At 41.3% G+C, this 16,574-nt stretch overlaps 2 protein-coding genes and 1 pseudogene across 6 annotated transcripts; 2 read left to right on the forward strand and 1 right to left on the reverse strand.

The window, feature by feature from the left end:
* Positions 1-113: 113 nt before the first annotated feature.
* Positions 114-4,565, forward strand: LOC126596523 (proline-rich receptor-like protein kinase PERK12). Of its 5 annotated transcripts, none has more exons than XM_050263137.1 (9): positions 114-514; positions 657-1,669; positions 2,005-2,463; positions 2,569-2,655; positions 2,906-2,976; positions 3,099-3,175; positions 3,273-3,420; positions 3,534-3,695; positions 3,793-4,565. In XM_050263137.1, exons 1-9 carry the CDS (start codon positions 507-509, stop codon positions 4,093-4,095), a joined length of 2,328 nt encoding a protein of 775 aa, XP_050119094.1. In that variant the 5' UTR covers positions 114-506; the 3' UTR covers positions 4,096-4,565. The 5 variants fall into 5 exon arrangements, with proteins under 5 accessions (XP_050119094.1, XP_050119095.1, XP_050119093.1 ...); XM_050263138.1 differs by having other exon boundaries at positions 114-508; XM_050263136.1 differs by having other exon boundaries at positions 114-487.
* A 5,881-nt stretch (positions 4,566-10,446) lies between these two features.
* Positions 10,447-11,467, reverse strand: LOC126596536 (uncharacterized). The gene has a single exon (XM_050263158.1). The coding sequence runs from the start codon at positions 11,234-11,236 to the stop codon at positions 10,688-10,690; it is 549 nt and encodes a 182-aa protein (XP_050119115.1). The 5' UTR covers positions 11,237-11,467; the 3' UTR covers positions 10,447-10,687.
* Positions 11,468-13,757: 2,290 nt separating this feature from the next.
* On the forward strand, positions 13,758-15,855 carry LOC126596804 (glucan endo-1,3-beta-glucosidase-like; annotated as a pseudogene).
* The last annotated feature ends 719 nt before the right edge of the window (positions 15,856-16,574 follow it).

The raw sequence follows: 16,574 nt of genomic DNA on the forward strand, positions 1-16,574 counted from the left end.
CATTCAAGGAGGAGCAACGCCTCAAAAATAAGAGACAGCGACAGTTGGGTTTTAACCAACCCAAAATAACAGCAACCAAAATTTAGAGATATAATCAAAACACACATAGGAAAACAAAACCTTAATAAGAAAAACGAAGGGAGAATTTTTCGGGATTGTTTTATGTTTTTTTTCTAAATCATTTCTTTATTTTTAATTTTGTTGTTTTGGGTGGCATTTGGTGGTGGTGTGGGTGGCCTTGAATGATTTTCACTTCTCACACAACCACCCCCTTCGTCTGTATAATCTCTGGAATTCCCATCTCTTCCTCAAAAGCGACGAAACGCGAGCTCGATCGCGTGATTAATTTCTTCGATAAGGAGCTAGATTTTTGTTTCTACGTAGGTACGTGCATGGTCGCTTGCATGCAGACGGAGTTCCGGCCGTCTGTACGTACGTGAAGTTTGTACGTAGCTGCTGCTGCTGTGTCCATGCAAACTTATCCAACGTAAAAGTTGAATTATTGCATGTACAGGTTCTAGTCGCTTTTTTTTTCCATATTTTTTTAGTATTGTTTGAAACCCTTGCCTGGATTACGTATGATTATTGGTTAATTTCATTGGATTGGATGAAAGGGGTTTCGTTAATTAATCTTGTATTAAACTAATTAATCACAGGGAATATTGGGAAGGAGGAAACTTTGATAGAAAGGGAAAGGAAGAGTGGTTACCGGTTAAAGGAAGGAGAATTATGTCGGAATCAAACGAGCATGACTCTAATCCTCCTGGCCCAGATTCACCACCCCATGACTCAAACGCACCATCGCCGCCCCACGAGAGTACCGATGACAAATCAACACCGTCAAACTCACCACCCCATGACTCAATCACACCATCGCCACCTCCGCCATCACAAGCGCCACCTCCGAAATCAGAGCCTCCGCCTCCAAAATCAGACTCACCTGCCCCAAAATCTTCACCATCCCCCAAACCTTCGCCGCCACCAGCATCTCCACCGCCATCATCACCTCCCCCATCATCACCATCTCCGTCTTCTCCACCCCCATCTTCACCACCGCCTTCATCATCACCACCAAAATCACCTTCTCCTCCTCCTCGTTCACCACCACCATCATCATCAAAAGACAAACCAACATCCGGATCATCACCACCTTCTCCTCCAGCTTCACCACCTCCTCCTAGTAGTACTGATGGCAATAGTCCTAAACCATCCTCTGGCGACAGTTCATCACCTACATCACCACCAACTGATTCATCACAAGATGATAAAGGCTCCCCATCCTCACCCAGTGTCTCTCAGTCCCCTCCAGCCTCTCCACCTCCAGCTACACCTACAACCAACCCCACCGCCCCATCTCCTCCTACAGTGCCTAGCGCTCCAGTGGTTCCGGGTTCAGGAGCTACTACAACTCAGCCTGTCCCTAGCCCTGATAATTCCACCCCCACCCTCTCCCCTCCCTCAACGAGAAGTCAGGTTACAGGCGACTCAGGGGGTAGTAGTAGGCATACAGGTACTGTTGTGGGCTTGACGGTAGCTGGAGTTTTCATCATTGCCTTGGTAGCCCTCATTGTTCTGTTTGTAAGGAAGAGAAAGAAGCAGGCCCAACCATACCCTCCAAATTACATGCCTCCCACTCCCGGTCCCCATGGCGGTAACTTATCAACTCCAGGTAAAGATTGTCCTTATACATTGTTGACTCATATCCTGACAACTTGAACTTTTAAAATTTATGTGCATGTCAAAGAAAATTTGATAATAGCCACTAATATTAGTTGCACAGGATGAGGTGGCTATAATGCTTATCACTGGCTTATGTAGTATCATAGTCAATGATAAGCATTTACACACTTTATTCTTATTCTGTAATGACATTATAAAGATCATATTATGCTGGCTAATACCGTATTAGTTATGTCAGTTTTTCTTGTAGCGGTGGTGGTCTAACATAAACATAATATAAAGTGTACTTATGAGCTCAATAATTGAGCTTTGTATGTGATGCAGGTGGATATTATCATGCGCAGCAACAGAGTTCCGCAACTTCTGGTCCAACAGAAAGCTTTTATTCGAGTGGACCGGCCGGACCTTCCTCCTATGAAAACAGCTACCAAGGTAATCCGCCCAGTTCTGGAGATTCCGGTCTTATTGCTGCTACCAAGGTTCATTTCACCTACGAAGAGTTGATGGAGATAACGAATGGATTTTCACGTCAAAACGTTATCGGTGAGGGTGGTTTCGGATGTGTGTACAAGGGTTGGATGCCGGATGGAAGAGTTGTGGCAGTCAAGCAGCTCAAGGCTGGTAGCGGGCAGGGAGAGAAGGAATTCAGGGCTGAAGTTGAGATTATTAGTCGCGTGCATCATCGTTACTTGGTCTCTTTGGTGGGATACTGCATCTTTGAACAGCAAAGATTGCTTATCTATGAATTTGTTCCTAATAAAACTCTTGAGCACCATTTGCATGGTAGGTGATCTAATCTAATTAACCTCTTCTTTTGATGTTCTTAGTTGTACTTCTCAATATTCAGCTACTTGTTATTGTACTTCAAACTGTTGATTTGTTATTCAGGTGCCGGAATGCCGGTGTTGGAATGGACCAAGAGACTCAAGATTGCTTTGGGGTCTGCAAAAGGCTTGGCGTATTTACACGAAGACTGTACGTACCTATATACATCTTTGTGACTTTGTGTTATGAGATCCGATAATAGTCACTGAAATTAGTCGTACATAATGGAGTGGGGTTAAAAGACATATCAGTGGCTAATAACGCCATTAGCTACAGATTTGCCATTTACGCACCTCATCAGCCACTTATAGGCCTTTTGCTCACTCCCTCAGTGGCTATTCTCAGCGCTTTCCATCGAACTATCTGATTCTATGTATTCTCCTTGTATATATGTTTATAGGCCATCCAAAGATTATTCACAGAGACATTAAATCGGCAAACATTCTGCTGGATGATGCCTTTGAAGCACAGGTATGTCTATACCTGTTCAATTCATGTTGTACTGATTCCTTCCGATGCTACGGCTATCCCATGATTTTGTGTTTCTGACATTGAGGCTCTAGTTTCTAATTCTTGAATATCTTCGTACACAGGTTGCAGACTTTGGGCTTGCCAAACTTACAGACGGCACCAATACTCACGTATCCACTCGAGTCATGGGAACATTTGGGTAAGCAAAGACCTTGTAAACTCCTTTGGAACTATTGCCTGACGACCGTATTGCTTATCTACGACACTCGTGGCATTTTTGTTCAATTTGGTTTCAGGTACATGGCACCTGAGTATGCAAATAGTGGCAAATTGACAGACAGATCAGATGTGTTTTCGTTCGGAGTTGTGCTTCTAGAACTTGTAACCGGGCGGAAACCCGTTGATCCTACTCGACCTTTAGGGGATGAGAGTTTGGTTGAATGGGTATGAACATCTTTCGCCTTTGCTAATATGTCACAATGCAGCGTGTCACTGGTTTTACAAGTCCACTATTGTTTTCACCTTCAATAATTATTTTTCTGTCTAAAATTTCTCAGGCTCGTCCCCTTCTAATTCAAGCCCTTGAAACTGGCGACTTGAGCAAATTAGTAGATCCTCGGCTTGAGAAGCATTATGTGGAGGTTGAAATGTTCAGAATGATCGAGGCAGCTGCTGCTTGCGTGCGTCATTCTGCTCCAAAACGACCACGAATGGCGCAGGTGAATACTAATAAACAGAGAGAAGAATTTAAACAGAACAATGATGACAATTTATTGGAATAACTATGCAGACTTATTGGTTCATGTATATTTTCAGGTGGTAAGAGCATTGGACTGTGAAGGCGAATTAAGTGATCTAACGAACGGAGTGAAAGTTGGGCAGAGTACTGCATATGACTCTGGTCAGTACAATAAGGAGATTATGAGATTCAGAAGGATGGCATTAGGCAGTGGAGGCAGCTCAGAGATGTCCAGTGCAGATTTCACTTCCAGAGAGGTATCAGGACCCCAAAGTTTATGGACTCGCCCGGATGCTTCAAGCGATGAATCAGAAACCCGAGCTTTTACCACGCGTGGTGGTGAGCAGATGATCAATGGGAATCAAGGCAGACGGTTCTAATTAGAAAGAGTGGCGAAATAATTGTGAATTAATTTCTGAATGTCCACACACTCATCATCCTGACATTGTTAACTCATGGTGCTCCACAGAGAGAGTTTGGCGAGGGAGGGGGCGACAGAAGAGACTGCGTTCGTTATAAAAAGAAAAGAAAAACCGATTTCTTGACTTAATATGACATATTAGTGCGTAAGTTAAGCTGCTGCTTCTTTTTTTCTTCTCCATTTTTCTTCGTTGAAGGTCGCTCTGTTCTCTAGTTCCCTCAAAGCATTAGCAGCAGGGAAGAGCTCGTAAAGTTTACTCGTGGTACTTTTTTTTTAGTCATTAATATGAAGAATCTGTATTGATAGTACAGGTAGAGCAATAAGATTTCAATTAAATGTGCCTAATTTTTCCATTTACACGCTTTTGGGATCTATGTATTAATCGACGATGCAATCATTAGCAGAATATTTAACTGTAATTGTACTTCATTAGACCCAGAAAAAACTGTCGTGTGAGCCTCCAAAACTTCCATATTTACGATGATAAATGAAAGAAAGAAAAAATCTTGCGTACTTTTTATTGAGAGACCTAACCCAGTCACAATTTAGTTACAACAGTAAATAGTTAGTTGTGGTATTTGTGTAATTAGTTGTAGAAGATAAGGTCACTTATGTAAAGAGTCTTAGTGACTATATATATCTCAATGTACTGTCAGTTAAAATATAATGAGAAATATCTTCTTCAACATTTCTACATGGTTTCATCGCCATAAGCCTACCGGCATTCGATCCTCCATTTCTTCCGCTCTACTTCTCTGATTTCTGTTCAAATTGATCAGATTTCTTCAGTGATTTGGTATTCCGATCCCTGTTCTTGATCTGTCATGGTGGCTTTTGTCTACAATTTCTTTCAATTTTAAGTCGGTGATACATCTGATTTTTCTTACCATTTCGTTGATTTGGGGCTTTCTTGATCGATTTCTCTCTCTCTCGATCGATTTCTTGATCGATTTCGTGATCGATCTTGTGTTTTCTGTCTTTGATTCTTCCTCCTCTCTCGCATCTTGCACTTGTATCTCATGGCCTCCCCCTCTGACTCTTCGTCTCCGTCGCCAAACCCTAATTTCTCTGCAAATCCTCAGACCTCGTATATGTCTCTAACAATCCAAAATATTGGTAGCATGGTGCCTATCAAGCTCAAACGCACCAATTACCTTCCATGGCGTGCGTTATTTGCTCCGATCTTGCGCCGATACAAACTTCTTGGCCTCGTCGACGGTACTGAGCCATGTCCGGCTCCTCTTCTCCCTGATCGCTCCCTGAATCCAGCATTTGAGCAGTGGTTTGAAAAAGACCAAAACCTCTTGATTTGGCTCAACTCGACTTTATCCGAAGATCTCATTCCCTTCACGGTAGGAGTGTCCACATCTCGAGAACTTTGGCAGAAGCTTGAACAACGCTTTGGTGGCGTCTCTGAAGCTCACATTCACCAGCTTCGTTCTCGTCTTCAATTGATTCAAAAAGGATCTCAATCGATCTCGGAATATCTACAGCAAATCAAGGAAATTTCGGATTCTCTCAATGCTGCTGGCGCCACTGTATATGATCGTGATCTCATTGCAGCAACGCTTCACGGTCTTCCTGATGAATTTGAGTCCTTTATTGACTCCATCATGCTGCGGTTGTCTTCTACTTCTCTTGATGAATTGCATGGTCTGTTGCTGACCAAAGAGCTTTCCCTGGCTCGTCGCAAGCACACTCTGTCTCCCACTTCTACGGAGCCCTTTCAAGCTTTCTCTGTTCAGTCTCAAGCACCTTTGCTCCCAACGCCTTCTTCGCAGGCTTTTGCTGCATATAGTCAGCCTCTTCAATCTTCTTCTCGGTATAATTCTAACAGAGGCCGGAACAATCGCAATTTTTTCCGAGGCAATCGAAATGTCAGTAATTCACGAGGCAACTCCACTGGTACTTATCGTACAAGTCAGCCTCGTACCTTTCATCAAGGCTCCCGATCTAACAACCAAGGTTCTTCATCCAATCACAAGACCACCTGTCAAATATGTGGTTCCACCAGCCACGAAGCAATTGATTGTTTTGATAGGATGAATCCTGAGATCTTTGGACGGGTGCCACCAGCCAAACTTGCTGCTCTTTGTGCTCACTACTCATCCAAACCATCCCCATCTTGGCTATTGGATTCTGGAGCCACCTCACATATCACGAATGACATTGCAAATCTCTCTGTTGCCTCTCCTTACACTGGTGAAGACAAGGTCTATATAGGAGATGGTAAAGGTCTGCCTATTCACAATATTGGTATCTCTTCTTTAGATACATCTCATACTTCCTTCAAGTTGCGTAATGTCTTACATGTACCTGCTATGAAACACAACTTATTATCTGCCTATCAATTTTTAAAAGATAATAATTGTGCCTTGACTCTTGACCCTGATGGATCCACTGTAAAGGATCGAGTTTCGGGGAAGACACTTTTGCGGGGACGAGTTGAAGATGGCTTCTATCCTCTTCAAGGCTCTAGTCATCCCACCTCCTCCTCACCCTCGGCTTTAATAAGTGTCAAAGCTCCTGTCCAAATTTGGCACCGAAGATTGGGTCATCCATCTTCCTCTATTTTTCGCAAAGTTCTTTCAGGAAATAAGCTTGTCGTGCAAGGCAAACCTGCTGGTGATCTTTTCTGCTCAGATTGTGCTTTAGCTAAGAGTCACAAGCTTCCTTTTGGTTCTGCCAGTTCTACAAGTACTCACAGTCTGCAACTACTACACTGTGATATTTGGGGTCCTGCCTCCATCACTTCTCCTAGTGGCTTTAAGTACTACTTGTTGCTCGTAGATGATTTCAGTAGATATAGTTGGTTATTTCCATTAAAGGCAAAATCTGATGCCTATTCTACTTTTGTTGTATTCAAACAATATGTAGAAAATCTCCTTGGAAATAAAATCAAAATTTTGCAGTCAGATTCAGGGGGTGAATTCATTGGTGCTCAGTTTGAGTCTTTTCTTCACACTCATGGTATTATTCATCGTTTAACCTGTCCTCACACTCCTGAACAAAATGGCTGTGCTGAAAGAAAACACCGCCATATTGTGGAAATTGCCCGCACATTACTGGTTGCTTCTAATGTTCCACATCTTTATTGGGTGGAAGCTTTTTCCACGGCTGTGTATCTTATTAACAGGTTGCCAATCTCTGGCCTCTCTACATCTCCTTGGGAATTACTCTTCTTCAAGCCACCTGATTACTCCAGACTCAAAGTCTTTGGCTGTCGATGTTTCCCGTGGCTCAAACCTTATACTCATTCCAAGCTGGACGCTAAAAGCAAAAGCTGTGTGTTTCTGGGGTACAGTTTACAGCACAAAGGTTATAGATGCCTTGATCCAGTCACTAATCGTCTCTACATTTCCAGACATGTGCAGTTTGATGAAGCAACATATCCTTTTCAGTCTTCTCCTACCATTCCTGGTCTGTCTTCAGACTCTGTTACCGCTCCCATTGATCTGCAGTTCTCCGTTTCTCAACATCCTGGTGTTCTTCCTGGCCCTTTGGTTCCAGATTCAAGTCTACACGTTGGCCATACTCCAGAGTCCACTTCTCCTACTGCTGCTCCAAGTACAGATTCTCTGAATAATGCATCTGTATCTTCTCCTGCAACAACTATGTCCCTGCCCCCTTCCAATACTCACCCCATGCTCACTCGCTCCAAAGCTGGTATCTTCAAGCCCAAAGTTTATGCAGCTACCAAACATCCTCTTCCATCTGATCTTGACTTTATTCCATCTACATATCTGCAAGCATCCAAACATGCTCATTGGAGATCTGCCATGCAAGATGAGTTTAATGCATTACAATCAACAGGCACCTGGACCCTTGTTCCTCCATCTTCCTCCTACAATGTGGTTGGCTGCAAGTGGGTGTTCCGAATCAAGAAGAAACCTGATGGTTCTGTTGAGCGCTTTAAAGCTCGTTTAGTTGCAAAGGGGTATCATCAACAGGAAGGTATCGATTTTCAAGAGACCTTCAGTCCTGTGGCTAAACCAGTCACCATTAGAATCCTTTTGTCTCTTGCTGTGCAGTTCAATTGGTTTCTAAATCAGTTAGACATCAGTAATGCCTTTCTTCATGGTGATTTGAAGGAAGATGTGTACATGCAGCAGCCTCCCGGTTTCTCTGATCCTTCTATGCCGCATCATGTCTGCAAATTAAGGAAATCCCTTTATGGTCTCAAACAAGCCCCTCGGGCTTGGTTTGACAAACTGTTTCAAGCTCTTCTTCAGCTTGGTTTTCAGCAATCTTCCTCAGATGCTTCCTTATTTGTTCTCCCTGGTCCTACTCCTGTCATGGTGCTTGTGTATGTAGATGATATATTAGTCACTGGACCTGACTCTTCCTTATGCAGTCTCTTCATTCAAAATCTCGGTACTATTTTTCCAGTCAAGGATTTGGGTCCACTACACTACTTCCTGGGTTTAGAAATTCATAGATCTTCCACGGGTCTCTTCCTCCATCAAACAAAGTATTTACTTGATCTTCTCCGGAAAACTAATATGGCTGGTGCGAAGCCTTGCTGCACTCCCCTTGGCTCTAACAAATTGGATCACAGTGGTCCTCTTTTCTCTCATCCCACTGAGTATCGTTCCATTGTTGGTGGTTTACAGTATTTGACATGGACACGTCCAGATATTTCGTTTGCTGTGAATCAAATCTGTCAGTTCATGCATGCTCCTCGAGACCAACACATGCAAGCTGCCAAACGGATTCTTCGTTATCTCAAGGGTACTGTCTCTGAAGGTCTGTGGTTCAGACAGGGTACCACTAATCTCACAGCCTTCTCCGATGCAGACTGGGCTGGCTGTCTCTTTGATCGCCGTTCTACTAGTGGTTACAATGTCTTTCTCGGATCCAATCTTATCAGTTGGAGTGCCAAGAAACAGGCTACTGTGGCACGGTCCTCCACAGAGGCGGAATACAGATCTCTAGCCCACACTGCAGCTGAACTGACTTGGATCTGTAAAATTTTTCGTGACCTTGGTTTTCCTCTCTCTCAGGCTCCCACTCTCTGGTGTGATAACATTTCCGCCATCTCTCTTGCTTCTAATCCGGTCTTTCATGCCCGAACTAAACATGTGGAGATTGACTATCATTATATTCGTGAGTTGGTCTTAGCTAATCTCATCAAGGTTCACTTTGTTTGTAGTCAGGATCAGCTTGCTGACATACACACCAAGTCTCTGTCCAAAAGTCGTTTTGCTGCTCTCAAGTCCAAGCTTCCTCTTGTTTCTTCAATTGATCCCAAGCTCAGCTTGCGGGGGTGTATTGAGAGACCTAACCCAGTCACAATTTAGTTACAACAGTAAATAGTTAGTTGTGGTATTTGTGTAATTAGTTGTAGAAGATAAGGTCACTTATGTAAAGAGTCTTAGTGACTATATATATCTCAATGTACTGTCAGTTAAAATATAATGAGAAATATCTTCTTCAACATTTCTACACTTTTGACATGTCTAAAGGAGCTGTTTAGATGTTCTTGGATGAAACCTTCGATTTTCCAAAATCAGCGATAATCTATCAGATTAAACTGTTCTTACTCGCTATCGATATGAGATGATTTCTTATGAAAGGTTCAAATACAAGATGAATCTTCTTTTATCGGAATCTTACCTTAACGTTGAGAATGTATAAAACAGTTCCATAGAATGTCGTGACATTGGCATCAACAACTTGAAGTCCTAAGGAATCCATATTCTCCATCAACCTTGCAAACCCACCTCGGTTCTGCTCAGAGAGCAGCTTAATCAAGCACTCTCTTCTGCCAATCTTGTTCGCTTCCATTTGCACCAAAGAAAAGGCAGGACATAAATGAACTGAAACATATCTAGTGTGTAAGTTAGAAGTGAAAGCTCAGTTAGGTGCGATGATAAATTGAAAACTATGCATACCACGGTTGGACATTTTCGGACAAAACTGGAGAAACTCTGCTTTTCCTCTTCCGAAATCAAGCAAATGCTGCCTTCTTTCTCCCATTTTGTTAGGGTGGTTGCTCCCATTTTGTTAGGGTGGACATCCGAAAATGGAGGACTCACCTACAACTTACGCGATGCAACCGTGGCCTAGTGCATCAGTAACATGACGGCAGGTGTTTTAAGTTTGTCATGTGACCTCGAATGATTGGTTTGAGACACTCACCTTTCCGTCCCTGTTTCATACAAGTCCCCCTCTTTAGAATAAGCCCGCTGCATTTCTTTAGTACAATAGTCGCGTGATGTTATTAATTCATGTACAGATCAGCGTCTTTCATTTTTATTTTCATGGGAGAACTTATTTTCTTTTTCTTATATGTATAGAGTATCGATCATTGATCAAGGGTCTGGCCTTTTGTAATTGAAGATCATCCAATTCCATAATTTAGTACATTAGTCCATAAAAATGTCACAAACCTTTTAACGTTACCTATAATAATACTTGAAGCTTCAGAGTTGGAAACCAATTAAAAATAAAAGAAAAACAAAAAAAAAAACATAGAAGAACAGAGGAAACAGGAGGATTAATTTTGAAAGGAAAGCCAATCCAGCTACAACAAGTTACTAATCCGATCATCATTTCATCCACTGGCTCGGATCTCCCATTCCAACATGATGCTCGCCGCCAGGATGCTGCTTCATTTCACCTTTCATGTGACGATTCTTTTCACCATTTCCGTTATGGTGTGGTTTGTTGGGGTGATGATTCATGTATCCTCTGCCCTCTCCTCTGCTGCTGCTGTTCCCTTTCGGGTTTTTCTTATCGAATCCAAATTCGACGTCTGCTACTTTCGGGCCTGCTCGAAAGCTGGGAGCTCTCCCAAACTCCACGCGATGGTCTCCACCACCGCCACCTGCAGGGCCAGCTTCTTTCTTGGGACGAAAGTTATGTTGCGGTTGCTTATGGGGTTTTGAGCTGTTGTGGCGGCGATTGCAGAGCCTTCCGAGAAAGCAAGCGATGGCGGAGATGACGATTATAACGGCCAGCACGATGAAAACAGTCCCGAATGATCCATTTGAATGGTGGGAAGATGAAGGCTGTCCATTGACATCGTTAGGGTAAACAAGAACAGGGCCAAAAGGCTGTTGCTGCTGCTGCTGCTGCTGAGGCTGCAAGGATGACATGATGATGGTCTGGACAGGATAGGACTGGATTGGAGTAAAACAGAGGATATGGGATTTAGGGGATAATTAGTAGTAAGTCCTTATAGATCTTTGTTCTTTGAGTGAAGACGAAGGGAGAGAATTGGGTTTACTCGTGGATCAAGCAAGAACATTAATATGTGAATATTAATAAACACATTGACATTTATATGAGAGAATGCCAGCAACGTAATCAGTTTTATGCGATTAAATAACGTTACTTAAACACTGGGATTCAAATTTCGACAAAAAAAAAAAAAAAAAAAAAACCTGGGATTCAAATGTTTGGTAGTCGTGTTCAAGAAAGGAGGAAAATAACTTTCTTTAATAAAGAGACAAGTAAAGATATTCCTTGTTGATCTCTTTAATGTGGAAGAAGGAGCAGCAAGAGATTTGCTTTGTATGGAGAGAAAGCAAGATTTTGGAGCCTTTGGACAGTGGATTAGTGTTCTCAAAAGGCCCCCTTGAGGGAGAAAAAAGCAGCATTTGTTTGCTAGGCGATTGCATAATTGTGCGTATGGTTGGAATCAACCGAGCACGTATCCATCTCAGCCTTTGATCTCGGAATATATGTAGATACATCTTTCCAAACTGTTGGTGCACTTATAATTTATTTAATATGTTCATCCAATAATACTGTTCTGTAGGTTCAAGTAAGAAATACAATAATACTAGAGACACCAACTTGTTTGAAAGGACTGTTTAACCAAAATGGTTTTGAGATTGGTATAACTCTTCATTTTGGTTCTTAAGATTTAAAATCTATAGAAATGGTCTTTGAGATTGTCCACCGCCAATAGTTTTGGTCATTTCATGAGAAATCTCTATTAAATTGAGGATATTTTTGTCACATCAACCCCTTCCATTGAACTGATGTTTTTTTCACAAAATGACTAAAATGATTGATAGTGAACAATCTTAATGACCACTTTTATCGATTTTAAGTATCATGAACCAAAGTAATGAGTTATGACAATCTCAATAATCATTTGGCTAAAATGCTCGTAAGAGAATTTTATATTATTGTGAGTAAATAAAAGTATCACGGTGAGATTAGACAAAAAATAAACATCAGTTAGTATAATAAAAGTGGTTTCTAGTAGACAAGTACTGGTCTTCAGAGTTTAAAATAGGCTCTTTTTACATTTCACATATTCTCTTTAAAATTTGTGGTTTGATCTTTTTTAATTTATTTGATCCGACGAAAATTAAGATATGTGTATAAAAAGTAAGAATAAATGTGTAAATAGCACCACCCTTTAAAATATCACCTATAATTTCTCCAAGAAAATGGCGGGGTCAGTACTCACTCTTTGATTGCCGTCTTTATCTTCTTTTTAATAAGGAACGATTCTGCTAGGTGGGTGAAGCTTGATTTTAGGTCCTTTTTATGATTAGAGAAGATCTTAGTACAAGAGTGTATACACATAATATGATGTGACATTATTCTTATCAAGTAATTTTGGTTTTGTATAAGTATACATTAATTGTAGATGTTTACGCTATGATATCGGTTAGTAACATAATAGCATAAATGAAATATAACTACCTGAAATGTGCTTCGTCCTCTCAAAACTAGAAAAAATTTAGTAACATAAATTGAACTATAACTAGTTGAAGTGTGCTCCGTCCTCTTGAAATTAGAATTGTATGTCATAAACGGATTAATCCCTACCTTAATCCTTTCCTTAAACCTACCACGTAGAGGGCTCAGCCATCCTCAATGTTTGTGGTACTAACCTTAGCAGTCACATGCATTTTGTTTGTTTGTTTGTTTGTTTGTCGACCATCTTTTACCTGTCCACAATGCATATGGGCAGTGCTGGTGGGAAAGGAATGTCTCTACTTCTAACACTTCCTAACTTCTAACAAGTATAGCGCCCTGTTATGCTTTGAATGTCAAAAAATCAGCTCAAATGTGTCGCCCTCTAGTCAATGCTATGGGTGTTGGCTGGTCAAAAAGTGTGTTTATGAGTTTATCCAAACAATCGAGCACATAATTACGTGACTAATCAAGACATTCTTTATGAGAGTGTCTATTTAACGATGCAAGTCAGTTGCTTTATCAGAAATTTTTGGAGAATTTTAACGGAATACCTATAGTACTGTTCACTTTTAACAAAAAATCATATTTTTACATTTTTTATACTATTCACTAAACCTGTATTTGTCATCTTTCATTAAAACTAAAGTTTTTTTTGAACTTTTCTTTAGTTTTCCTAACTCTTTCTAGTAGTGAAGCCGACAAAATCATGACCAAACGTATTAAAATGATCCCAAAATTGAACATGGTCTTAAACTAGAAAGCCCAAAACGAAAGCACAAAGCCACAAACTACTTTAAACCAAAATCAAAACAACATAATTAACCAAAACAAATCATAGCTTGTACTTATAGCTGGCTCTCTTCATAGTCACCCCAATTTAAAATCCATTTCATCAAGCACTTAAATACTAATTCAACGTATCAGCTTCATTGAGCTCAATTCTTCAAATTAACTAAAATGTCAAAGAAATTTGATCTTAATCATCTCCTCCTCTCCGAATTTTTATTCATCCTTCTCTATCTTCTCTCACACTCATTTGGTAATAAAATTCCTATTCATTCATTGTAGTCTATTACTTTTGTTGATACAGGCAATATTCAGGGAGGTAAGAAACGAATTGGGATAACCTGCTCTGATACAATGAAGAAGTTGAGGCTCCACCATAAAACTAATTGGCAATACGAAGAGTAGTCCATCATCTTATAAGTCCATGCAAAATCTCTCCTCCCATTAATGTGAGATATGCATGGCAAGGAATGCAGTAAATAACTAAATTAAGTTTCAATAAACTGATTTTGTAATTACAATTGTAGGTTTAGCAGCAGCAAAACCAATTCGAATCTGCTATGGACCAGTAGCCAACTGTTGTGTTTGGCTCATACATTTGTGAGTAATTATGAGTCATGTGTTGACAACAATTGAAGACATGGTGACTGCCACAAGCAAAGTTGGAAGCAAGCAAGACTTGACTTTGTGTTTGCTTGCACACAATTGTGCATGTTTTCTCTTCTATGCATTAAATGACAAATGGAGAAAAGTTGTACTTTATAGACTAGGTATAGACTTTGGTGCATACTAAGTAATAATTATGTCATGTGAACTTAAGACTTTTTGGTCTTGGTTGTTGGCATAGTTGCTAGTGTATGCCTATAACTAGATGCAATATTTGTGCATTTAGTAATGCTTAGAAAGTGGGAAGGTAGGCATCATAGAAGCATCCAAAGGGGAGAGCATCCGGCTCTCCCATGGGAAAGGTTGAACATGGGTTGAGAGAAAATCAAGAGAGCTAGAGTGAAAAGTATTCTAGTGAAAGAACTCTTGGGGTAGAGTGAGGCTCTTGGGAAAATTCTATGAGTGGGTGTGCAAGGGATTTGGGATTGAGTTATGTTGATTTAACTCATGTGTACTTGTACTGTTATTCATAGTGAAGAGCAATATCTCTATGGGGACGTAGGCATGTTTTTGCCGAACCTCATAAATTTCTCGGTGTCTTTATTTCTTGTATTTTATTCTGTTCAACTGAGTGTGATTTGGTGAGGTTGTAATCTGAATCTCGTTTCCGTACTGATGAACGGACCAAGGCATAACACCAACAATCTCCCGCCACGGTTCCTCCACCGTCCTCGAAATCCTCCAAGACAACGGCATCTCATCCGTCCGCCTTTCAACACCGACCTCGCCACACTCAGTACCTTCTCTGGCACCCCAACAATCCACCTCACCATCGGTGTCTCCAACGAACTCCTACCCACCCTCACCGCCACCCTTGACTGGCTCCAATCCAACCTGCTCGCACACATCCCCACAAACCAAATCCGTTACATCGCTGTCGGCAACAAGGTTTTCCTCAAAGACCCTTACCACACTCCCCACGTCCTTCTCACCATTCTCAAACTTCACCAAGCCCTCCAAACCCTAGGCCTTGACATTTCCATCAAGCTCTCTTCCCCACTAAGCGCCTCCGTTCTCTCCACCTCATACCCTCCCTCCTCAGCCTCCTTCGACCCCTCCGTCTAACCCTCTCTACTCCCCCTCCTCCGCTTCCTCCGCGACACGAACTCCCCCTTCATGGTCAACTCCTACCCCTACTCCAGCTATCTAAGCAGCATAAACTACGTCTGTCTCGACTACGCGTTGTTTGGAGCCACCGGTGAGGTGGTTAGCGCCGGCGAGTTGGTGTATAGTAATCTTTTCGACGCTGAGTGTGGATGCGTTTGTGAGTGCGATGGAGAGGGAGGGAGTTGTTGGCGCTCCCGTGGTGGTTTCAGAGAAGGGGTGGCCGACCGGCGGAGGGAAGGCCGCGAGCGCGGAGAATGCGAGGGCGTATGCTGCGGAGGTGGTGAGACAACTACCAATAAACCATACACACACGGGTACAAATTCGATTGAAGCATGCCAGATTGGGCTGTTGCTAACAATCAAAACGGGCTACAGCCCATACGGGTCAATTGAGTCAATGTTTGATGCACTTTGTCATTTTCCAATGTTCACACTTGGAAACGTAAAGACCAAGATTCAGTTTGAAAAGTATAATGCAAAGAATATTTAAAACTAATACTTGTTTTGGACGGATTTTATATTTATTTAGGTAAGAAGAATTGCAATTAAAAACCAAAACCCAATAAATAAAAAACACAAATAATAAATTTTGACAAGTGGTGGATGTCTTCCGTTTTAATATATTGCGTATTGAGTTCATACTCCTCTTCCTCTTTTTAATAAGATTAGTGTATAATATCATTTATACTAAAAAAAATATGTTTATTGGAGATTGAGAGGTCTCGTAACCAACATATTCAACTGCATGTGTCTCAAGGCCCGCCTTGAGATGTATTTGAACCCTTATGCAATACTACTTACACATACTCAGAGCTGGCACTGATATGCCTAATGTGCCTTATGGGGCCATCCTTTGCATTCATGTTCAAAATTTCCACTCTTGTTATTCATATTCAAATTACTCACTTAGTAGTTTTAAGTGAACTTAATGTGTAATATTTTCATTTTATTTTGTTAAGAAGAAAATGGAACAAAGGCATATTGAAATTGTTTTGAGATTTAACTGGGTGACGTTGATGCATACGTGCTTATGCATCTACGAGAGATTTTTCAGTGTAACCGTCACACGAGGAGGTACCTCACGTGTCTCTATATAAATGGTGAGATATGTGTGTTAAAAGATTAATAACTTAAAAATTAAAATTTTCCATCACTTACATTAAAACACGTGGTGTACCACGTTCTCGTCACAACTAAAAATTTCTCCATGTGTGG

Source organism: Malus sylvestris, chromosome 13, assembly GCF_916048215.2.
Source record: "Malus sylvestris chromosome 13, drMalSylv7.2, whole genome shotgun sequence".
NCBI lineage: Eukaryota > Viridiplantae > Streptophyta > Magnoliopsida > Rosales > Rosaceae > Malus > Malus sylvestris.